Source organism: Rattus norvegicus, chromosome 6 (genome assembly GCF_036323735.1).
Source record: "Rattus norvegicus strain BN/NHsdMcwi chromosome 6, GRCr8, whole genome shotgun sequence".
NCBI classification, from domain to species: Eukaryota; Metazoa; Chordata; class Mammalia; order Rodentia; family Muridae; genus Rattus; species Rattus norvegicus.
In genome coordinates, this window is record NC_086024.1 from 123,647,246 (window position 1) to 123,671,671 (window position 24,426).

The 24,426-nt window shown below is 44.0% G+C and overlaps 2 protein-coding genes across 14 annotated transcripts in view; one reads left to right on the plus strand and one right to left on the minus strand.

The window, feature by feature from the left end:
- Spata7 (spermatogenesis associated 7) overlaps positions 1 to 7,756 on the plus strand; it is a 45,483-nt gene extending 37,727 nt beyond the window's left edge. For 7 of the 12 annotated variants that reach the window (XM_006240413.5, XM_006240415.5, XM_006240414.5 and 4 more), the window contains 5 exons: positions 1,920 to 2,035; positions 3,066 to 3,110; positions 4,129 to 4,206; positions 6,827 to 6,884; positions 7,056 to 7,657. In XM_006240413.5, the coding sequence (XP_006240475.1) occupies positions 1,920 to 2,035; positions 3,066 to 3,110; positions 4,129 to 4,206; positions 6,827 to 6,884; positions 7,056 to 7,616 (858 nt within the window). In that variant the 3' untranslated portion in view covers positions 7,617 to 7,657. Of the gene's footprint in view, positions 1 to 1,919; positions 2,036 to 3,065; positions 3,111 to 4,128; positions 4,207 to 6,826; positions 6,885 to 7,055 lie in introns of all 12 variants that reach the window. The other 5 variants (XM_063261533.1, XM_063261535.1, XM_063261534.1 and 2 more) reach the window with 2 other exon arrangements.
- Positions 7,757 to 15,537: 7,781 nt separating this feature from the next.
- The window catches only part of Ptpn21 (protein tyrosine phosphatase, non-receptor type 21), a 65,027-nt gene continuing 56,138 nt past the window's right edge, over positions 15,538 to 24,426 (minus strand). For both annotated transcript variants that reach the window (NM_133545.2, XM_017594023.3), the window contains exons 14-19: positions 22,280 to 22,417; positions 21,345 to 21,566; positions 19,188 to 19,316; positions 18,784 to 19,018; positions 17,995 to 18,155; positions 15,538 to 17,417 (exon numbers count right to left, since the gene is read on the minus strand). In NM_133545.2, the coding sequence (NP_598229.2) occupies positions 17,289 to 17,417; positions 17,995 to 18,155; positions 18,784 to 19,018; positions 19,188 to 19,316; positions 21,345 to 21,566; positions 22,280 to 22,417 (1,014 nt within the window). In that variant the 3' untranslated portion in view covers positions 15,538 to 17,288. The remainder of the gene's footprint in view (positions 17,418 to 17,994; positions 18,156 to 18,783; positions 19,019 to 19,187; positions 19,317 to 21,344; positions 21,567 to 22,279; positions 22,418 to 24,426) is intronic.

Sequence of the window (24,426 nt, forward strand, 5' to 3'; positions counted from 1 at the left end):
GGTGCCTGGCTTTACCTTGAGTTTTTATGAAAATAATTAGGGCTATAGATAACTACGTACATTGACCTGGGGCAGACAAGACTACTCCTCACTCAGACAGAAGCACTTAGCACAGAGGCCTGATGACCTAGTTCCTGGACCCACTGTGGAAGGAGAAAACTGATTCCCAAAGTGTCTCCTGACCTCCACATGTGCACTGTGGTATGCACATGCACAGGCCTGCACTCACACACTCAGCATGCACGCATCATTGTCATCATCGCAACAGTGATAGCGGTGAGTGAAGATGTTCAGGCGCCCACGGTGTATTACACTGGGATCCAAATGTTCATAGTCCTTCAAGAAAAGGCTGTGTCCTCACAGTGGTGTAGGAGCTGAGAGTGCCACTCACGTATTAACTACAGCAGATCCACACTTTACACTTGGAGAACTGTAAAGCATTTCACTAGGTCAGCTTTGTAGAGCTGGGAGTCACTTACTTGGTAGAGTACTTGCCTAGCATGAACAAAGCCAGTCTCTGGTGCTGCATGAACTTGATGTAATGGGACATGCTTATTTCTTTATCTTTATTTTTTTCAATGTCATTTGGGTTTTTTTTTTGTTTGTTTTGTTTTTTTTTGTTTTGAGACAAGGTATATCTGTGTAGCCCTGCCTGAGTGTCCTGGAACTCACCGAAGACCAGGCTGTTCCAACTCCGTTTCTGCGTGTGCCCATGTGCCCAGTAGCTGTTCTGTGTGTGTGTTTGTTTTGCTTATGTGTGTGGACGCTTTGCTTACATCTACGTCTGTGTACCAAGTGCATGACTGGTGCCAGACAGGTCAGGGCGAGCTGCTGCCTGGATCCCCTGACTGGAGTTAAAGACAGGTCCATGTGACACTGGGAGCTGAAGCTGGGTCCTCCTAACCACTGAACCATTTCTCCAAGCCCAGGAGCTCATGCTTGTACTTCCAGGACTCGGAAAGGAGAGGCAGAATGATCAGAAGTTAAAAGTCAGCCTCAGGCACAAAGGGATTTTTAAGGTTCTTGAGCTACAGAAGACCTGTTTGAAAAAAAAAAAAAAGAAAAAAACGTAACTTATAAATAATGCAAATAAAATATTGCCAGGCTTGTGACACATAAGATTCTGCTCATGTAGTAAGCCATTACCGTGTCCGTTAGTATTGGTCATATGCATGGCTACTGCAGCTGCTTTCAGATGTGGTGTTTGACACCGACGTGCTTTTTAATCGTGGACTTTTTTTTAAATTTACATAAAAGCTACAAATTTGTATCATTTTCATGGATTTCAATGCTGTCTTTTTTGTCCATTCATTTGTTTGTTTGTTTAGTTTTGATGTGGGTCTGCACATGTATATGTATAGGTGGATGATGTCTCCCATCCCAGTACTAACCAGACCAACTGGGATCAGACAAGATGGACACACTGTCAAGGATAGCCAGGTATAAGGCACTTTAACCCCAGCACTTGGGAGGCAACCAGAACACCCTGATCTGCACAGCAAGTTCCAGGACAGTTAAAGCTACACAGTGAGACTTTATTTCAAATAAAATAAACAATGTAAAAGGTAGGATGGCTATGGAGCCCTTGCAGTGAGATCAGTGTCTTGTCAGGTGTGACCCTCATACTTCAGGCTCTTCAGAGCTGGTTACACACAGACCCCTGCCCCAGCCTGTGACTCATGATTTGCCTTATGATTTCCTAATGCTCTTTAAAATGTTGCTCATTAACATAAAAATGAAGTCATTTCATCTTTAAATAAACATGGGGAAATGCTGATTGGGTAAACTGTTCTGAGATGTTTTTGTTTTAATGTATCAGGTACTTTCATGTAGTCATTTTCATTAAGATTTGCTTTTTTTTTTTACACAACATATTTTGGAAACAAAATAAAAATGTATTCTTTTTGTTCCACTTCCAGGCACCTAATTACATGAGAAATGGTGCTGAAGACAAAATAGCTCCTTTATCCTTACAAGGACAAAACTTAGCATGGGACAAGAGTAAAGATGGGATTCTGCAGCCGTCCTCAGAAAGGTGGGTGGCAGCCTCACACCTGGATCTGAACATGAGGGCTAAGACAGGAGGATCACTGTAAGTTTGAGGTCAACCTCCATTACAGCGTGGAAACCCTATCTCCATTTGCTTTCCTCTAACAAAGGCTCAGCATTTCCCCTTAAGTACTGTTTTAACTACATGTGCTAATATATTATAGTATTGTACAGTTCTATGGCACTGTTAGCCTTACTAAGGAAATTTTATAAAAATGCTCAATCAAGGTTAGACTTAGTTTGCTAATGTGTTGATAAAGGGGAAAGGAATGCTAGTTTTTAGGAGCTGCTCTCTCCACATACCAGAAAGGACCATGTAGAGCCCATTCTCTGGCAGCCTTACCATATGGTGGGTTTGAAATCTGTGATTTGGAGACTGGCAAGTGAAAGTGCTTGCCTTGCAAGCCTGATGAACAGTTTGATCCCCAAAGCCATGATAAAAGGAGAGGGTTGACTCCTGAAAATCACTCTCTGATCTCATGGTATTTGCACACACACACACACACACACACACACACACACACACGGTCACACAGTAATTAATAAGTTTGCTCCTCATGTTTAGTGACTGACAGTACAGCTAGCACAATGTTGGACTAGCAAGCTTTAGCTCTCAAAACTGCATTTCTCAAAACTGGGTATGAGATGAAGGGAGAAGAGTTTTCACACAGGAAGAATGAGGACGTGTTTGGGAGCAGAAAGGAATGCACAGACCCTCAGGGCCCAGCTTCCCCCTCAGGCCTGTTTTAGGGCGAGCCAGGGAAGGCCACAAGTAGGCTGAGTTCTACTCCCCTGTCTTTGAAACTCATTGCACATGTGCACTCATGCATGCATGCACATGCCCACAGAATTAAACCATGATAGGAAAAATGCACAGACAGAAATTCCAAAACACATCATTACCAATGTAGAATGCCAGTCACAGAATAAATGCCAAACTTTTTTTTTTATTAACTTGAGTATTTCAATGCCAAACTTTTATGTTGTTAAAATCTTTTACCTTTCTCTCTTTCTAGGGCACCCTGCACACAGTTTTCTCCAGATAGTAAAATCTACTCTGAGTAAGATCTTGTTGACCTCTTCATACTGTGGTGGGAAGCAGGATTAAGACTGAGGGAAACATTAGATAATTTAAGACTGGAACTCATCTCTCCTCCCAGCTTTGGAATAGCAGTCATTTAATCAGTGCTGGTAGAGGAATTCTGGGCATTTTACCTTCAGTAGAAATGTCTCCCTAAGTTAATAACATCTACTAATAATTTCTAATAACTAGTGTGTAAAAGTCGTGCTTATTTTTATAAATTAAGGAAGTGAGGAAGCCTGCAGGGGATGATTTGAAACTCAGAGTCTCTCTGGTGGTTTGGGATGCACCATGTTCATCCATGGTATTGAAGGTTAGGTTTTAGTTTTAAGTTACATTTTTTTAAAGAAAATAATCTATTTTATAGTTTCATTTATTCCCAAGCCTGGTGGTTCTTAAGCAGGTTCCTGTGGATTGGTTTTTTAAACATACGGGTGCACACAGCTGCCTCTCCCTAATTAGTTCACTCAGCAATCCAGTACCACTTGCCATCGCCATTCATTCATGAGTCAGCTAAGTAGAATCAGTTATAATAGAGTCCAAACTTTATAATAGGAAACAGACAGTAAATAATAGTGTAATAAATGAACACATTTTTGTGTTTAAGTAATTTAAAATTACTACAGCATTTTCATCTAAAAAATGCCTATTGGAAATTCTTTTCTCTTTTATAGGGATTTTGAGGGGAAAAAACTCTTTCTCCTCAGTAAATTTCCTAGTGTAAACACGAGATTCTGAATAGGACTGAATAAGCATCACACCCACCCCTGCCTCCCTGGATGGCATCTCAGTCTTTGCTGTTGTGAATATTCCAGAAAGATGAAATTTTACTCTTTTGGGTGCTATTTTCTCACTTTTACTATTTTCCTTTTTTCAACACAAGAAAACATAGCATTCCCTGTCCTCATGGGTATCAGTCCCTGTGACAAGATTGCTGGGCATTCCTGCCTGGGCCCTCTTGCCGTACAGCGGTTCTGATGCTCTGTGTTCCTCTGCAGTGAAGAAGAGCTGCTGTACCTCAGCTTCATGGAAAATGTGACGGATGAAATCTTGAAACTTGGTTTATTTTCTAACAGGTTAGAGGGGGTTTTTAATGTTTATGGTAGTTGAGATGTATATTAAATATTTTTCACACCATGATTTTTAAGTTACTTAAAAGGTTGCAAAAAGTTATATTGTTTTTATGATCATATTATAATTGATAGTAAATTATAAAGACTGTTTCACACTCCATAGGAAACAATAGACTTGTTTTCATTTAACTCTTATAATACCTGGCTTATATTAGAGTATATAATGAACTGAAGTTTTGTTATCTGGACAGTCTTTCTGACTACCTTTTACTGTCAGAAACTGGGAATCAAAACGAGTTTTTAAATTTTATTACATTTCTGTGTGTGTGTGTGGTCACGTGGCACAGCGTGCTGTAAGGGTTAGAAGACAACGCATGGGAGTTGGTTCTCTCCTCCTACCACGTGGGTCCTAGAAATTGAACTCGGATCATCAGGCTCGGTGGCAAGTGCCTTCACTTGGTGAGCCACCACCTCAGCCCACACATGGCTACTGCATCTCACAAAGTTCTAGTAAGGACAAACTGAAAACTGTTTGTACTCTTAATGTGAAAGGGAGAGTTTGCAAAACCTTATCAGCTATTGCGTTGCTTAGGGGAGCTGTGTGCAGTGCAGCTCAGCACTGCTGTGTCTAAAACTCGCCAGGCGGAGGGCTCCACTACAGGAGAGCACAGGACTCCAAGCATACTCCACACTTTGTCAGCCATAGATGTGACTGCAGACATTGCAGTGACTTTTCTATCCCGACATCAGGTTTGCTTTTTAATGAAGGAAGACACTGTTGTTATTGGAGTAAAAGAATCAGGAGTGAGTGCACTAGTGCTGTCACGCCTCCTTTCTTTGTTTAAAAAAAAAAAAAATGTTTAATGGAGGCCGGAGAGGTGGCTCAGCAGTTAGGAGCACTTGCTTGCTATTCAACCGTAAGGACCCAAGTTCAGATCTCAGCACCACATTGTGAGCCACACATGGTCTCATGCAGGGCTGTCAGACAAGAGGGTTACTGCGGTTTGCTGGTTCCCAGCCCACCTAAAAACAGGAACTTCAGTTGAGGAGAGCCCTTGCCTTATAGGAATAGGCAGAGAATGGGAGACACAGATGCCGTCCTTGACCTTGAGTGTATACACAGGTATGGCCACATACATACACAAAACTAATAACTTTAAGAACTACATAAGGAGTTTCTAAGTTTCAAGGTGAGACAGTTTAGAGAGCCACTTCCCAGAAGTACTGATATGTGGAACACTACTGGACTCCACATTCTACATGGTTAAAATGGTAACTTTTATGGTCTTTAATACAGCCCCCAAATTTACATAGCATTGTATATTTCCTTAAATGTTTATATTTTCCTCTTAAGATTTAGCATTGGTTCATAACACGAACATAGAACCAGACTGAGAAAGAAACTAGATGGTGCAGGATGGAGTTCTTCACACTGAATGTTCAGCGTGCATCTAGTTGATGAGAAAGTGTGTGTGTGTGTGTGTGTGTGTGTGTGTGTGTGTGTGTGTGTGTGTGTGTGTGTGTAAGCGCACTTATACCCAAGTAATATGTATTGTTTAATCCCAACTTGGGGAAATACGTAAGCATAGAAAAATGTGAATGTGTACCATTCCAGAGTGTTCACAGTAGCTGTGAAGAGTAGGATACAAGTTCCTGATCTTTTAAAAAGGGTAGAATAACCCAGACCTCCGAGGTTACTGTATGTCATTGACGAGCATGAATGAGGGTAACTTGAGTGACCAAGGAAATTAGTTGTTTGCAGGAAACTTGTGAATACATTAATGTGATACTGTTCCGCAGTAGAAAGAATACATTCCCTGAAGCTAGTCACTTCTCAGTTAAATTCTCGGAAGGGATTGTGAGCTTTGCTTCTCAGTTAACTTTTCTGAAGGGACTGTAACCTTAGGGGAGAGGAAACTGGTCCTCGAGATGTAATTCCTCTTTGATGTGGTTTTCATTGGCCCTGATATGCTGGCTTTGGCAGGAAAAAAGGTAAAACTGTTGCTGTGCTCAGGCATGGTAGCACACGCCTTTAATCCCAGCAAGGAGGCAGATCTCAGAATTCCAGGTCAGTTTGGACTGCATAGAGTTCCAGGCCAGCCAGGACTCCATACTAGACCATGTCCGGGGTGAGTGGGGGCAGACTGTTGTATATCTAGCTATGTTTAGCATAAATTCCTGGCATTCACTTGGAGGTCGTTTTGTAGGCTTGGCATCAACGAAGCCAAGGTTAAGCAGTTCCATGAGAGCATTTTCTGTAGGATTTGGTGAGGGGCGCAGGGAGCTTTAGTGTCTCTGTGTCTGAGGGGGAGAGAGCTTTGCAGGCAGTTCTAGTCTTCACCTCAAACATCCACAGAAGCAGAAATAGTTCTTCACAGTTCCACAGTTCTTCAGATGGACTGGCTTCTGTTATAGAACATAGAACAAATGCATGACAGAAGCCAGGCTGCCTGCCAGGTCAGAGAACCTCACAGAGCAGGAAGGATTAGTTTCTAGGTTCACAGAGAAACTATTCATCTGCCAACTACTTTCCAGTCCTTGTCAGTCTTATATTACGTAACTATTTCACATTTAGTGGATTATCTGATTTTAAGATACTAATAGTTTTCTTTATCATTTGTAGGTTTTTAGAACGACTGTTTGAGCGACATATAAGAAAAAATAAACATCACTTGGAGGAGGTTTGTATTTCTTTGGAGTTTAAGGTTTTTCTATTCTCTAAAAGGATGTATTTTATTTAAAACAGGCACTTTGTATGAAAGGAAAGGGCGCAGGGCTGTGAGGGTGTCGTTCCGCTGTCCGGGCCTCACTAAGGTGACGGTGCTCAGAGTTGCTTTTCCCCTTAATCCTAGGGGAAGATGCGCTACCTGCTGCATGGACTGAAGGTTGACTTAGGCTGCATCTCTGAGGAAGAGCAAAACAGTTTCAGAATATTCAATGAATTTCATTTTCAAAAGGCTCTGACTTCAAGAGAAAACAGGTTTATAAATGATACAGAAGCAGTAAATCATCATGAACGTCAGCAGTACCAGGAGGCACTGAACATGCTGTCATCTGTGCCAAAGGACGAAAACAAGATGTTCTCTTTCCCGGGTGAATTTCTGTTACCTGCCCATAAAGTCAAGCATTCAGAAGGTGTTATAGTCCAACAGGTCAATGATGAAACAGATTTCGAAGCCTTACCCTGGGACGGAAACAATCCAAGTGTTTCTGACAGTTTTATAGACCAGGAGACCTCTGTGGATGTCATTGAAGGTGACAGTGACTTTGAAATGGTTGAGACTTCCAGGGAACTCTGCTGTCTGAGCACATCACTGTCCCCATCTGTTCCACTCCCCAGCATTGAAGGTGGCAGTAATCATGATAAGGAATTATCGACTCTAAAAATCATGGAAATGAGCATTGAAGACTGACCTTTGGATCTTCATTAATAAATACTCCATGTGGCCAGTAACTCAATATCACTTTTCTTTATTTTGTCCCCTTTTACATATTAAGATTTGTGTAATTTCAATGCTGTGTAATAAATTGCCATAAATTTAGTGTCTTGAAACACCACATATTTATTATTAATCCCATAGTCTGTGGTTCAAGAATTGAAACAGTGATAGGTTCTCTACTCGGGTTCAAAAGCTACAGTCCAGTTGGTACTGAGGGCTGTGGTCTCCTCAGGACACTTGAGAAAGAAGCTGCTTCTACGCTTCCATTTTCTCACACCGTAGAGCTAAGAGTTTGATTTGGTTTTGGCTGTGGAGAGCACAGATGACGACTTGCCATCCCCTGCCATGCACCCTCCCTAGGCAGGCCACAGCATGGCTCTTTGCTCTTTAGGGCAAAGGAGGACACAGAGACTAGCGAGGTCGAGGTCGTTAACTCTCCCTCACTTTCTGCCTTAACTCTCTTGGTTAGAAGCGGGCAAGTCACAGGCCTCTTGCACTCTTCAGGGGTAAGGGGATGGTACACCACAGTGCAGACGCAAGGGTTGGAACCACTGGGTGACCTGAGGCTCTTTCGACCACCACTTCTAAAGTCATTTTTCAGAGGACCATGTTTGATCCAACATAGTGATCTCATGAGCATTGAGAAAGGTTTATAATCTGGGATGGTCTTAAAACATTAATGTATAGAGGCTGGAGCATTGAGTTTGAGACCAGCCTGTCCTGTAATGGAGACCCTTGTCTCACAAACCAGAAACCACACAAAACAAAAACAATGTTTCAAGAGACTAACCTGGATTTTGTCTTTTCAACTATTTACAATAACATGATTGGCCAGTCAGCTCCTGTGCTGTTTTCATGTTCCCAGCACTACAAGAGATAGGGAGTGAGTGGTTATGGTTTAAGGATGACACGCTGACCTGGTTAAGAACCGCAGTGCTGAGGCAGAGGCTCCTACTCCAGTGTCTCTTGTTCCATAATGCACCCCTTCCTCAAGCCTCTGGAAAGCTAACTTTAAGACAGGGTCTTGTAATTCAGGCTGGTCTGAAACTGCTGTTAGCAGATGGCCTTGAACTCCTGATGGTCTTGCTTCTACTTCCGGGGTGGTGCTATTAAAGGCTACGCTCGGTTTTAGAGAGAGTTTTTTTTTTTAAAGACTTACTAATTTATTTCATGTATATGAGTACACTGTAGCTGTCTTCAGACACTCCAGAAGAGGGCATCAGATCCCATTACAGATGGTTGTGAGCCACCATGTGGTTGCTGGGATTTGAACTCTGGACCTCTGGAAGAGCAGTCAGTGCTCTTAACCACTGAGCCATCTCTCTAGCCCCTAAAGGGTGTTGAGTACTGAGCCTGGACCCTTGCGCATGCTAGACAAGCACTCTACCAGCTGAAGCACATCACCAGCACCTTTCAGAGCAGCACCTGTATGCTTCTGAGCCTTTTGAATACGATCAAGTGTTAATGGCGTCTTTCCCCATGCTTCCCTCATCTTAGCTCTTGGGCTAGCCTTGGACTCCACATCCACCTACTTTTATTCAGTTCCTGAACTCCCACCTTTCCTCAGCAGTAGCTGTACAGCAGATCCCCCACTGGCTGCTGCTTCCTCTGTGTTTGTGTGCTTGTGTATGTGTGCACGTGTGTGCGCGTGTGTAAGAGCATGTGTGCACGTGCACGTGTTTGGAGCCCTCACCCATTCTAATTTGTATACTTCTTAGGACATTTTGCTATTATCCTTTAGTTTCTCAATTTTTGTTTTAAAAGATGAGGTGAAGTAAATATTAAACTGCTTGGGTATTGCAAAAGCTATTTAAGGTTATGAAGGCTGGATTTAGAAAAGGCTAACTTAGACTCTTCAAGTAATATCTCCATTTCTATCATATGGCCCACCTCTATTCTGAGGCTCATAGCTGTGCCTGGATGGGTTCAATTACAGCACCATAATCTTAAGAAGTAAACTAGTAGTGTGTGAAACACCCGAAGGCTGTTCCTTTAAAGTGTGTCCACTCGCTAACCATATGAAATCGTTTCCAGTTCATCTCCTTCCTACTCCTTCCTACAGGCATTTGGCTGCCCCACCTCTTGCCTGTTCTGCCTCTGCTCATGTTTGTGCTTACTCTCCGAGTATTTTTCCCTTCTGCATTCCCCAGAGCCCTAAGCTTCATAGCTCAGCTTAAATGTGCCACCTCCTGTAACCGAGTGGTTGCTGCAGTGCTGTACCTGTCTACTCCACTTGTTTGCATGTGTGCTGTATTGTTTCTTTGCAATAATGTCCACACTAGGTAAGTTCCTTGAGAGGAAGGAACTCTCTTTGGATCCCCTGGTCAATGGCTGCCTAACAGCTAATTCATTCACATCCTAAGGAGGTCAAGGCTCAGAGGCAAAATGTTAAGGAACAGGGATGCAGGACAGCTATTTCTCATGGTGCAATTTTCCAGTTTTGAAAGGAGAATGTAGTAAAATAGTTTAATTCACATGGGTTTAAGGTTTCTTATATTTTTAATCTTGTTATTAAGTCTCTTCTAATATTTGGCATCTCTAGAAGACTTTTCCAGGCAAATTGCTGTACTGTATCATTAATATTCAAACCTTACCAAAATTTGTAATTACACACACACACACACACACACACACACACACACACACACACATACAATAGAAGCAGAACCTGCTGAATTGAGTGTTACTCAGTATGTGTGTTTTTCTGGTGGACCACTTGGTTTTGGATAAGGAATTAGGGAGCCGTCATCCCTGAGGAAGGTTAACTCTCCTCTTAGTCATAAATTGCCTGTAGCTCTTCATCTACACATAGGATTTCTACCATCTACCTTGGGATGCCAATTGTTGTTTGCATCATTCGGGTCTTGTTTGAGCGGCCATACTATTGAGAGTTTATGATTTCCACTTTCCTATTGTATGTAGACAATATAATCTCACAGCAGATGTCCTGGTCCCCTGGTCTTCCCTCCCCTTCCTAAGATTTGGGGCTTGGTGGAGGAATTGTGTGATAGCAACTAGGGCCAGGCAACCCATGACTAGTGCTCCTCTGCGTTTGCTTTCTGTAATAGCAATTCCTGCAAGCAGCCTGTTTGATGAGGAGTGAGGTCTACACTTAGTACACTTCCAATTAGCCAGCTGCTGGTTACCCCGCCCCACACCCCAAGATATAAATGCTGACGCATAGATTCCTTTGCACTGCCTCTACCACCCCACTCCATACCAGCTCCCACATTTACTGAGATAGTGATACTAATATGAGATCTTGGGCTATAGTTAAATAGTGACGTTTGGGTTACACTGACAGTTGTTATGTCAACTTGATCTAAGCTAGTCATTTGGGAAGAGAGAGCCTCAACTGAGAAAATGCCATCACAAGATTGACCTGTGGGACATTTTCTTGGTTATGATTAATGTGGGTGGTGCCACCCCTGGGCAGGTGAATTGTATGAGAAAAAAGGCTGAGCAAGTCATGGAGAACCAGCTGGTAAGCAGCACTCCTCCACGGCCTCTGCTCCACTGAGTCCTGGTTCCTTCCCTGACTCCTTTAGTGATGGAGTTGTAAACTGAAACACACACACAGTTTAAGTGCCGCTATTGTACCTTTGGAAATTTCTTGCAGATCTGATCATTGTGGCTTGTAGGTATCACATCTGGATAGGATTATTATTATTCTTCCTTGGCAGCTTCAAATGGCACCTTCTGGTACTATGCTGGTCCAGAGAGAAGCTCTAACCCAGCTCAATTCCCCCAAGTCCTGCATCTACAGTGTGAGGTGTCATCAGCAGTAGGCACTTACATTCGGGGTCCAGGAGGCGAGCAAGGGCAAGGGCAAGGGCAAGGGCAAGGGCAAGGGCAATAGCCCTTACTGTTTTGGGGATCTCGTGAGTCCCCTCACCAGCTTAGGATTTCTCATGTCTGGTACTTACTCTTGAGGGGTGCATCATAACCCTTATGTTATTTAAAACTGTGTGTGTGTATATATATATATATGTATATGTATATACATACATACCTATAATAAATATGTAAATATACATACTATTAATGTATATATGTTATATATTAAACAATTTTAAATATAATATATACTTAAATTATATATACATATATACAATTTAAGTGTTTTATATGTAATATACATAATTTTATATATAGATATAGATATACATATTTCTAATATTTACCAAAATTCTTTTTACATACTTAACATGGAAGTGGTTTGAAAGAGAATGTGAATGGCCCCCAGAGGTTTATGTTGATTATGATTATGAGAAGGGTTCTGGCCCTGTTGGAGGTCCTGTATTATTGGGGGAGCAGGGGGCGGAGGGTCTGGCAAGTCTGAGGTTTCAAAAGGCTGAGCATCATTCCCAATGCCTGCCTCTCTCAGCCTCCTAGTGTAGATCAAGAGCTCTCAGCTGTTCTTGACACCATGCCTTTGCTCCACCACCATCGACTCTCTTTGTTACTTTTCTGTTGCTATAAAATACTATGACTAATGCAACTGTTTAGGAAGGATGAGAAGGTGTGGCCTTGTTGAAGGAGGTGTCTCATTGGGGACAGGCTTCGAGGTTTCAAAAAGACCATGCCATTAACAGCCCCCCTGCCTACCTGTGGAGCAGGATGTGAGTTCTCAGCTACTGCTGAAGCCTGCTGCTGCTGCGTTCCCTGCATGGTAGTCATGAGCTCTAACCTTCTGAAACTCAGCCCAATGAAATGCTTTCCTTATGATGCGTTCCTTAGTCATGGTGTTTTGTCATGGGAATAGAAAAGTAACTAAGGAGAGCAGCGCCTTGGAGGTCCCGTGGATCTGTGTCTTGCTTCAACAGTGTTTGGACGGAACAAAGCCGGGGACTCCCACTTCACTAGCTTCCAGCCGCCTTACAAGTCTCTCCAGTCACAGCCTCCTGGACCATCTCCTTAGGTGATCTCCTAGGACCAGCCAGCACCTCTTTGCTGTTAGCCCCACACAGCGGATCAGCGATGACCTCTCAGATTCATGAGAATTATTCCACGGAAGTAGAAGCTGCCATGAACCGCCTGGTCGACTTAGACCTGCGGGCCTCCTACACCGACCTCTCTCTGCGCTTCCTTTGTGATTGGGATAACGCGGCTTTGGAGGCCGTAGGCCACTTCTGCGAATTGGCCAAGGGGAAGCATGAGGGCTGCAGAATGATCTCGGGAGATGTACACTCTTCCAGGATGAGCAGAAGCCACCTCAAGATGAACAGAGTAAAACACAGGAGGCCATGGAAGCTGCCTTGGCCCTGGAGAAGAACCTGAACCAGGCTCTCTTGGATCTGCATGCCCTGAGTTCTGCCTGCACAGACCCTCATCTCTGCGACTTCTTGAGGAAGCCACTTCCTGGATAAGGAGGTGAAGCTCATCACGAAGATGGGCAACCACCTGACCAACCTCCCTAGGCTGGAGGGCCAAAACCAGCTCAAACTGGCTTACCCCAGCATCTCTGGGTGAGTATCTCTTTGAGCGCCTCTTGGACCAAGCAAAAATGAAGCTTTTTGAAACAGAAAAAAAAAGTAACACAGTAAAAAGATTTGTGTCACTCAATGTCCACAAGTGATCTGATACTTATCCACATTAAAAAGTATTAGTCCACATTAATAAGTCCCTTATTAAAAAGTAAAAATTTAAAATGCATGTGCATACTCAAATGGGTATTTTTCATGTCTCACAACTAAAATAATGTACAGTTTAAAAGCCAAGGCTGGTAAAGGTTCAGAAACAAAACAGGCACTGCTTCAATTAGGAACACAGATGCACGCACATATGTACACACGCACACACGCGCATGCACTCCTGATATATTACTAATACCCATAGCTTAATAGTCAATATATTAAAAACGTCATGAACTCCAGATTATTCAAGATGCTTTAATTTTGTGAGCACACATCACCAATCTGAATGGTTTTCAAAATCCTGTCAGAAAGTCCTGATTGCTATACACATGTGATCTAAAGCCGGCCTCTAGACGGCGCTGTTGCACTTGGCGGTGCCCCTGTGCTGGCGCTGTAAATCTTTCTTCCCATCTCAATCCACCTACCAGGCCAGGAAGCAGGTGGTAGCCTGCTTTGCTAACTCACCCTTCCACCCCACCATAGCCAGCATTCATGCTCGCTTCAGCCCCAAGCCCCACATCTGGCACCTTACCACCCGTGCACCATTCGGGTTCCTGCAGAAAATGCTGAGATAACCACTAATATGAATTTTCCTATGAAATTCAGGCCAATCTGGCTTGAACTATGAGTCTCAGGCCCCAGTGCCTGGCAGAGCAGAGAGAGCTCATTCTCACCACCAGGGTGCAAGCTGCCCTTTGTTCTCAAAGGACACAACAGGTTACTATATCCTACCTTTCACCTCCCCTCTGCTGGCCTCATAACCCCAACCTACCCCTCCAGCATGGCTTTGGGAGACAAACAAAAGGAATTAACACAAGCACTTACTGTGACATTTGCAAAAGAAAACAGGTCTATCTCGTTCACATTAAATGAGCCTTCAGAATGTTTGAGAGTTGACAGAAATGCCCAGGTGATGTCACTTACGTGACCAAAGAACCCATCAAATGGGCTCTGAAATCCTCTCTCCAGCTCACACTTGCAGAGCGTGGACTCTATACTTCCCTTTTCTGGACGTAATTTCAGTTACTAGGACTAGAGCAGAAATATAAAAAGTTCTCTCAGCTGTCAACTCAAAAAAAGACCCATCTGAGGTTTAGTTTTTAAAAAGGGAATTTCAAGTAAAAGATCATTTTAGCTTGTTTCACGTGCTCTCTTACTAAATTTATACTCAAGAGTTTCCTTTAAAAGCATAATTTAAATCAGATATGGTAGTGAAAGCCTTACTTAATCCCAGCACTCAGGACCCAGAGGCAGGCAGATCTTAAGGAGTTCAAGGCCAGCGTGGTCTATGGAGTGAGTTCCAGTGCACCACAGACTCACAGTGAGACTGTCTTAAAATGTTATAATACATATATAACACATAAATTATATATCTATTACATATAGATATTATTTAAGTAAATATATAAATTACAACATTTACAAAAATATCTAATATTTAAGATATATTTATAAGATTGTATAATATGTAATGTAAATATTCTATAAGTATATCTTGTATATGTAGTGTTATTATATACATGTTATATAGATATATAATACATATATTAAACAACTTACTTCTATCTCTATACTGCAAGGAAAAGGGAAGAGTATCTGCCTATCTGTAGTGAGTTTGGCCATGATGTTAACACAGAGTGCTGTATCACAATCTTGCCTTCCCCCTTCTGTGTTCCCAGTTAGATATTTCTCTTTCCGGAAGTTTCTAAGGGAGCACATCTGTTTTAACCTGCCTAAACGTTTTCAATACTGAGTTCTATGGCCTTCGGAATGCTTCACTAGGAGCTCCTAGGAAAGCAATAAGTGACTGCAGTTTTAACACTCCACAAATTGAAATTTCAGCAAAAGCAGCCAGTAATCAGGAACGCTGATGCCAGAAATACCAACATTAACTAGTAGAAACTGGTTTACAACCTGTATGTGTGGAACTGGAACTAATTTTGGTATGACATCAATACTATCAGGGAGCTAAAATCCTTAGTGATACATGAAGCACTTCATAAATTTGGCAGACAGACCAGTAACATTCTCAACTCAGGCATGGCAAACCTTTACACCCTAATTTTGATTTGTCCCTTGAGAATCACATTGTTCCTAAATGCAATAATGTCGAGATATTTTCCCTCAGAAATTCTCATTTGCTAGCTGTGATATCAAGTGATATCAAGCGTGCGACATTTGAAGGGTAACAGATTTAAGCAGGTAATTTTGCCCTGAAGGAATTTACTTATCAAAGTATTACACCAGGAACACAAATGTGCCATATATTACTCTTTAATTAAAGTTTTGTTTTACAATGTGTTCTTGTCAGTGGGATATTTCCAAATGTTTAGGTGTGACAGGAAAGCATCTTCAAACAACGTACCATTGGAAGAAAAGCTTCAGAAGGGTCCTGACCTTCACATGGCTTGACATGGAGCATAGAGCACACAAATCCCACCCTGGGGCACAATCCACCTGTGTCTGTCCTGCTTCGATGGGCTGGCACACCCCTGTCATGTGGTGACGCTCACCACAAAGTCAAATCAGAGTGATGGCAGGACAGTATTGGAAGCTAGTCCTAGGTCGAACATTCTAGGTCCACACTGAATCGGCAGCCTACGATGCAGGGCACTGGACAACATGACACACCTCAGCTAAGGGTGCCAGCTTGTCCTCCAAGAACAGCACTTTCCACTTCAAGCCTGGGTTCTGATCAATAGAGAATGTGCCCAAATGGGATGGAAAGGGAGACCAAGTACCTAGAACTGACCCTGGGGGAGGACAGGATTACGGTGCTAAATTCAAGTACCCCCTGAACACCACAGCAATTTCTGGTGGCCCCACAAGTTTGGGCTGTGGTTCAGGGAAAGGAACCTCGTTAACTATTTCCTCCTTTCAACCTAAAGGAAACAAAGCCTCTTCGGGGGTCTCTAATGGTAATGTAAGCCTGGACTTGTCTGTGGGGGGAAGAAAGACAGGAAGAACCCCAGGCAGCAAAGCCCGTCATCACGGTAGCAGGCCTTGAGTTCCACGCCATCTCAGCTCTCGCTCTCGCTCGAGTGAGCATAGGTAATACTGCATTTGTGTAATGACCACACCTTCCGGGTGAGCCCCGAGAGCACTTCCTCTTCCCCTAGTCATCGAACGTACTCAGAGCCCTTCTCTTTGAAATAGTGTCCACTGTTGCTTAAATATAAAGCCACATATATTAAACTCATTTTTAACAAAAAAGTGCTTAAAACCATCCTATGCAATTGCTCTTTCATGTTCAAAAAAATCAAACTCATTTTACGCTTACTAATAATACTGAAAAAATAGTGAATCTGATTCTTAGATTTTTAAATAATGTGCCTTTATCCCCAACTTTACATTGACTCAGTGTCATAACAATGGAGCTCTTATTTGGAAAATATAGAAGGTACAAATATATAACTTTTAAAAAAACATTCTGAATATAAAAATGCTTTCTATGTTTCAAAATAACACTTTTAGATTTTCTTTAGTTTTGGATTTCATGAATAAAACACTTAGTTCCCCCATGGTTTTTGTTCTTAAACAAAAGCTAATAATGGTTTTAAATACAGGTACTCAAGAACCACACGGTCTGTGGATGTCCCACAGAAAAGTTCAGCTTCTAGCTAAAAAAGAAAAAGCCCTATTTAGTCATAAAATTGCATTATCAAATATGAGTTTAAGATAGAAGTCTGTGTGCCTTAAGTGCTGGCTGGGACTGCCCAGGCAGCTTCAGTACGACAGAGAACTGTCTAGAAAATACAATCTCCAAAACTTGTGCAAGTGCAGCAAACCAGGCAGATGTGGCCAGGGCAGCACCTGCCTCCTCGGCCTCTCCCAGGTCCCCAGACTCCTCAGCCCCATGCTTAGCTTCTTCAGCTCTTACACACTTCCTGTTGAGGTCTCCACATGGACTCCTGGGAACAAAGTGGGAGCTGCACTCTTTTCTTTCCTTTTTCTTTTTAAAGCTGTAAACACATCACATGATTGGGTCCCCATAGAAAGGTGGTGGAGCTTAGATGAGCCTAGAGCTCTTCAGGAACTGAATGAGCACCCGGTACACGAACGTGTACTGGCTAAGTGTCTGCACCAGCATCATCCTCTGCTGCCTCAGCAGCTCCAGCACTCTGGGGATGTCCAGCACCTGGGGAGACACAGAGGAGAACTCCGCTGAGGGGAGCCAACACTGCAAGGACCGCCACCCTCAGAAATCTGCTGAGGAGACAGACGAGAGTCCTGTAATGAACTAACATCTGATTTGTTTTAGCTACAAATAAAATGTGCGTGTGGATTATTCAACAGTTTCTAGCTGCAACACAGTGACTTGTAAATCAGTTTCATATAAATCATATCTCACAAGGTTCTGAGATTCAACAAAAACAGTGTGCTAGGTGCTCCCAGGATCAATCCAACATTTCCCACACTGCTGGCTGGTGCGAATGCTGGGAGTGTAAATGGTGTTACAGGAAAACAGAGCACTCAGCCCGCAGTGGAGAACACTAGAGAAGACAACATTGAACGGCCTTCTATATGATATGACATCCCAGTCTTTACTGATGGTCGGAGCCAAGGATTTCTCAAAGTCTTTAACAACACTTAATGTTGATCTTGTGGCCACCACAGTCCAAGGACAACTGTTCAGAAAGCTATGGGGCCACCATGCCCGTCTCCTTCCCAGTACTCACTCTTCTCACCAGGTCATGGAGCCAAGCATAACTCACCTCATTGTGTTCCAGACAGGCCACCATGATCTCTGACAGAATGACAACCCCAGTTCTTCCCACGCCAGCACTGCAGTGCACCAGCAGCGGGGGGTTGGGACTTCTGGGTTCACTTGTACTGTTTGTATGACGTCGAACTGACTGGATCTCTTCAAGGTATGCTGTGAAGAAATAAGTGAAATACTAAAGTACTCAGGGGCAATAGCATATAAAACCAACAACCATCTCCTTAAGTCTCTTCACGGAGAAGACCACAGATAAGGGCACTGGGTACGTAGATACCAGGGCCAACCTTATGGTGACTGAAAGAAAGTTGGTGCCTCAGCCAAAAGTAGCCGGAGGAGACATGTCAGTTAGCTGTGGCATTCTATTCAAGGCCAGGCATCTCTTAACTATGCCTTCTCGCACTGGCAGAATGGCAGTGTGGGTAAGGACACTTGCCAGGGCTGACAACCTTAAGTTTAATCCCCAGGAGCAACAGAGTGGAAAGAAAGAACAAACTTCCCAAGGTGCACTCTGACCTCCACACATATGATGTGGCACATGGACGGATGTGTGTGTGTGTGTGTGTGTGTGTGGGGGTGATGTTAGTTAGCACACACACACACACACACACACACACACACACACACACACAAACTACAAATCCATCTCCTGTTAACCTCCTCAAACACGTTTATTTTAAAGTAAAGTTATTTTAAAGTAAGTCCAAAGCTTTCAGGAAAAACAAAGAGGCACTATTTTAGAGACCTAACACAAAGGAAGCTGCCTATAAACAAAGACACTTACATAAAAATCCCTTGAGGTCTTCGGGACAGCCATGTTCAGGCCAGTCTGTGTACTGGAGATGCCAAACTGTCCTCTCCTGCCCTGTGAGAAGGTGCTTCATCTTCAAACCTGTGGTGGCGTAGCAGCCCGAGTCCGTGCGGAAGCGAGTTGTGATCTTAAACCTTCCATAGGTGACAGTGTTGTGCCTGGAGCCAAGCCGTGGCCAATACCTAAAGCTCTTCTCCCGACCTCCCTCCTGTCGAAGACAAGTGTGATTCAGCAGTAGCTCAGGGCCCGGCCTGGGGCACTCTTCACACAAACCTCTACCAGGCCACGTGCTGTCTCACTAAAGATTAACTCTGGGTGCTTAACCTTAGCAGCTCTTTGGAGACTTGGAAAAATGACCTGAGAGGACAGGCACTCACCTCTTCCGCTGTCACCATTGCTATAATTGCGACTCCCTGTTCCCACACCATCTGCCAAAAGTCCTGGCAGGTATTTTGTAATGGTCCCTGTGTGGCAATATAATCCCATTCAATTCCGCTGACAGAGACCTAAAATCAGAGAAGGTTAAAAGCTTAGTGCACGGCGTGCATGGAATGGCGCGCACAGCTGTTTCTGTCTTCCTGGGAACACTGAAAAACGAGGGAGCTGTTCAGCAGAGCAGGGACAGAGTCTGTCTAACCTCTCCCTCATTTATACAATTGCAACTGCTGACATCTTTATAAACGTGTCTGCATGCCTTCAGTTCATATGACATCTGCAAGACTTGAGCCAGCTGCTCACCTCTCAATGTCAGTTGGCATCTACAAAATGCAATAACCGCCCAGCCCACGGGGCTCTGAGGACAGACCCAGTGTGTATGGCGTCCAACACATAACAAGTCCTAGGCAAATAGCTACTCTTGTTGTGATGGTGACACCAATATCACAGTTCCTTAAATCACAAACACAGCTCGCCATGGTGAAATACTAAATATGCTTGGAAAGTGTTAGCAAGTAAGTCAAAGCCTAAGCTAATGCCAGATGTCCGTGAGAAATGTAGTCTTCAGTTTAGAATGGTCTCCGTCTTGAACTGAGTTCAAGATCACCTCCCATAAGGCCAAGTTCCCACTTGGGTGGGGCACGATTTAATGCTCCCCAGTGCTAACACAATAAGGAGTTACTGGATTTACAGCCAAGAACCCTGAGTTAAACTACGTTCTGTCAGTAACTGTTGACATCCATATTTCTTTCTGAGTGTCCACTCGACGAGAAAGCCTGTGCCAAGCTAAGTTCCACACTCTCCCTCAGGCTGCCAGCCAGCCCTCAGCACCGACTGAATTTCTCACTGGGCTCCCTTCAGCAGCAGCACGTGGTGGACACAGGTTATCATATAGGTGGTTAAATAAACAGGGGTCCCAGAATTGCTGAGAGATCATGAGTTGACCCAATCTGCCCAATTCTGAAATGCACATTCTTTCCACGACTTCTCCAGTGGCAGCTGAACTTCTGAATACCACAAAAATCAGTCATTCACCTTGCCCATGCAGTCACACGTGAGTAGATGAGTTATTCTAAAGACTTGGTTGGTTTCTAAACACACAATACCCATATAAAAAGTAAGGCAGTGTGTGTATTAATTCCTCAAGACCGTTAAGCATGCCTTTAGTCTCAGCACCTGAGGTGTAGAGCAGGCCGATCTCTATTATTGAGGCCACCCCGTCTATATAGAGAATTCCAGCCCAGCCAAGGAGATGTAGAAACACCTTGTCTCAAAAATACCAAAACCAAAACCAAGATAGGTAGGTAGGTAGGTAGACAGACAGACAGTCAGACAGACAGACAGACAGACAGACCGACCACTAAGCAGTACATAGTTGCCAAGTCTTCAGAGATCCTTGGAGGTCATATCAAATATGACTTGCAAGGTAAAGAAAACTGGGAGACAAAAGGCACAACTCACTCACTGTAAGAGGACTCCTCCTTGCTACATAGAGAAACCCAACTGGCTGGCTTGAGCCAGCTCTGTGCTGCCGCCTCCCGCTTAGCAACTAACATCACCCAGTGCTAGCATCAGACTGTTCTGGGGAGTGCTTGTATAGAACCAAGTGATACCAGAAGATCAGGAGGAAGACAGAACATTCTCATAAGCAAAAGTGTGTGTGCATGTCCTCCAAAGTCCCAGGGGACAGGGCTGGGAGGCAGCTCGGCACTCCAGTGTCTGCCTAGCACAAGACCTGGCTTTGGTCGACAGTGCTGGGAAAAGGGAGGACATGAAAAGCAAGCCAGGCCCATCCGTCACATGCAGTACACGTGGTTACGTGATGGGGAAATGAGTGGTTCCGATTCAGCAGTTCCTATGGGAACTGGAAAGCTCAAAATGAGTCTTCAGATTCAAAATAAACGAGCTGCTCTGAGTCCCCGTAACAATGTGGGTGGGAAAAGCTACCAGGAGGAGAGAGAGGGTGTGGCTCTGGCTGTTGTCTGGAATCTCCAGCTTATAACGTAATTGAGAAAGACTCAAAAGGAGATGTAAATCCTACCATTTCTACAGTTAGCCCCCACCACAGTGCCGCTGATTATCTGGGACGCTCTTCTTACCTTAATGTGTGACGCATTGATATAGCCAGTGTTGTTCTCCTTGGTTGGCACCAACTCCACTCTGGCATCATCGTAGGGGAGCACATCTTGGAATCGGTTTCTCTCTGCATTTTCAGGGAGCCGAGCTGTTGAGCACTCGCCATCAACCAGCCGCTTTTTCAGAATCCTCTCATACTCGGTGAAGACCGTTCCTTGCTCTAACCGCTGCTCCAGAACTTTACACTATGAGGGAAAGGCAGAGGGTCACACCAAACCTGCCTGGTCCTTTAAAAACTCGATTTCTGCTTCATGCCTTATACATGGAACCAAAAAAATTTTTTTACAAGTCACAAAAATTAGAACAAAAGACATGATGTTGTTGGCAAGATGTAGAATTCGAAACTCAGTTTGAAGTTGTACGATGGCCTAAGGCAGTCTGCTAACCTGAGGTCTAAACCTGTGGTCGGTTTTGTAAGCTTTAAGGAGTTAGAAGAAGCCGGTCTAGCATCTGTGAGCATGTGCTCTGACTTATAACAAATGCTTGCAGGATGCTGAGACAGCAGCGAGCCCTGAGCCAGCCTCAGACGCAGCGGTAGGAAATGAACGCCTGTCTTAATTTAAACAAAACCTCACAAAGAACCTTTTTAAATTCAGGATATTTAATTTTAATGTAAAATCACGATGAATTTTCAATAGACGGTCTGCTTTCTTTCCTATGCACTCTTACACACACGTTCTTACTTTAAGGAAATGAAACAAGAACATTCAGAAGCAAAAACCTTGACGTCGGGCCTGAGGTGACTTGAGGCCTTGGAGCCACACGCTCACTCCCTTGTAACCCAGACAATGACATTCCCTATCGTTCACGTACAACTCTGACACTGTCTTAGAAAGGACATTCCCCAAAACTGCACGAGGGCCCTTTGGCGTTGCTGCCCAGGCCCCAGCACACTCACCCTCTCGTCATTTGTCGCTCTGGTGGACACTTCTTTGCCTTCGTCAGGCAGGGGCAGCCGGGACAGGGAGAGTCCATTGAGGGCTGCCAGCTTGAGGGGGCCAATTTTTTTTGCATCTGCTCGAGTCTTTTTCATTCCCTGTAAGAAAATATTTACACACACATAGAAAATGTACCCAGACACCTTTCAAAAAAATGTCAATGGGCTGACCAAGGCAGAGCTCGCCCTGCTCAGTCAGCCGGAGGAGAGACTCCACTCCTGCCAAAGGAGCTGGAGGAAGATGACATTCCTTTCAAGGCCAGAGCTCTGATAAGGCCTCCAGATACACGGCTTTGACTCCAATTGGTTACAAGGCTCTGTTGCAATGAGAGGTGAGACTGTGGGCAGGCAGCGTTCTTAATTCTTACAGAGCTACCCAACCTCAAAGCGTGGCACCAAAACTCAGCTGGAGTCCACCCAAAACAGACAAGGTAGCAGTGGGTCGTGTCGCCTTTTCTTGTCTTATTTTGATACGGGTCTCGCTAGTATCCTTGGTTGGCCTGGACCTACCAGCCTAGTGCCAAACTCACCGGTCTCTGCCTCCTGAGTGCTGGGATAAAATGCACACACCACCATGCCTAGCAGCCTTTCGCTTTTTTTTTTTTTTTCTTTCTTTCTTTTTTTGGTTTTTTTGAGTCAGGGTTTCTCTGTGTAACCCTGCCTGTCCTGGAACTCACTCTGTAGACCAAGCAGGCTGGCCTCAAACCCTGCCTGCCTTAGCCTCCGGGAGTGGTGGGATTAAAGGTGTGTGCACCACCACCACCCAGCAGTCTTTACTATCTTTAAAATAAACTAATAGAAATTTAAATTTTTTCTGGGGGGAAAAAAAAACAAGAAAAAAATGTAAATTGCCTTCGAATCTTCCGTTCGACAGAACCATGTGACTGAAGGCCTCTCAAAGCAACCACATTTCTAAACTGAGAAATAAACACAGTTGAGCTCTCTCGGAGAGCCAGAGTGGAAGGGACACATCAGGGGGAGGCTGCCCTGTGAAAACAGTGTTCCCCAAAGTTCCCCTCTGTGGCAGGTAAACCTGAGAACTTCAGGCATTCTGTAAAGTTACACAGTCCCAGTATTCAAAGAAATAAATGCCTTTCTTGGTTCTTATAAGGAAACCAGCTTATTCCAGTTCTATTAGCCTAAAAATACCATGACACTCAGGATCAAAAGCATGGAGAGAAAAAAGAAACATTTTGGTGAAGACAAAAATGCTGTGCCATTAATAACTGGAGGATATGTGTGCACCCCCATGGATACAAGCAGAGGCTACAACATGGGATCCAGTATCTCTCTAATGTTCTCCGCCTTACTCCTTGAGACAAGGTCTTTCTCAGTGGATCCAGTCTGACTACCCAGAAACCCACTGGGATCCACCTATCTCCACACACTGCTGGTGCTACAGGCACCCACAACCGGGACTGGCTATCACATGGGTGCTGGGATTTGAACTCCGGTCCCCTTGATTGCACAGCAAGCAGTCTTACTCAAGGAGCCATCTCTCCAGCCCCTAGGCTATCTTTTAACTTCATGATCATGTCGCCTATGAGCTTCCCCCATAATTCGGTTCAGACTTAAAATGGACAGAATCTTGGGTTAAAACCCAGCATGAAATTAACTAACTTGGTTCAGGTAAGTTGCCTTTACCAGCTGAGCCTTACCTAAACAGAGAAGTAGAAAGGGAGAGAGCGGGGAGGGCACAGCACAGTCTGCAGAAAAGAGTGGCTAGCCTTACTGTTTAACCAACTGCCGAGATGAAAGGTTCTGTCTTCTCTGACCACTGCCACATCCCAACTGCCCAAGGAGTCATCTGGCTCACGAGAGTCACAAAGCCTCACAGATCCTGCTGGCCAGTATTAGCTGGCTCTACTGTTTCTCAGACTAAAATCTAAACACCCCACATCATCAAGCCAGATGAGGGTGTTTCAAGACTAGCTGTGATTATCCCTTACCAAGCCTGTGGCTTTTCAATGCGGAATCTGCAGGGCTTCTTAGGTAAGAACCACATTGCATAAAGGATGCATCAGGGAGCCAACCCGTATGCAGATGCATGGGCACCCAAACCAGTCTTGCCTCGGAGATAACCATCTCGTCCCTGGGGGTGGGGCCCA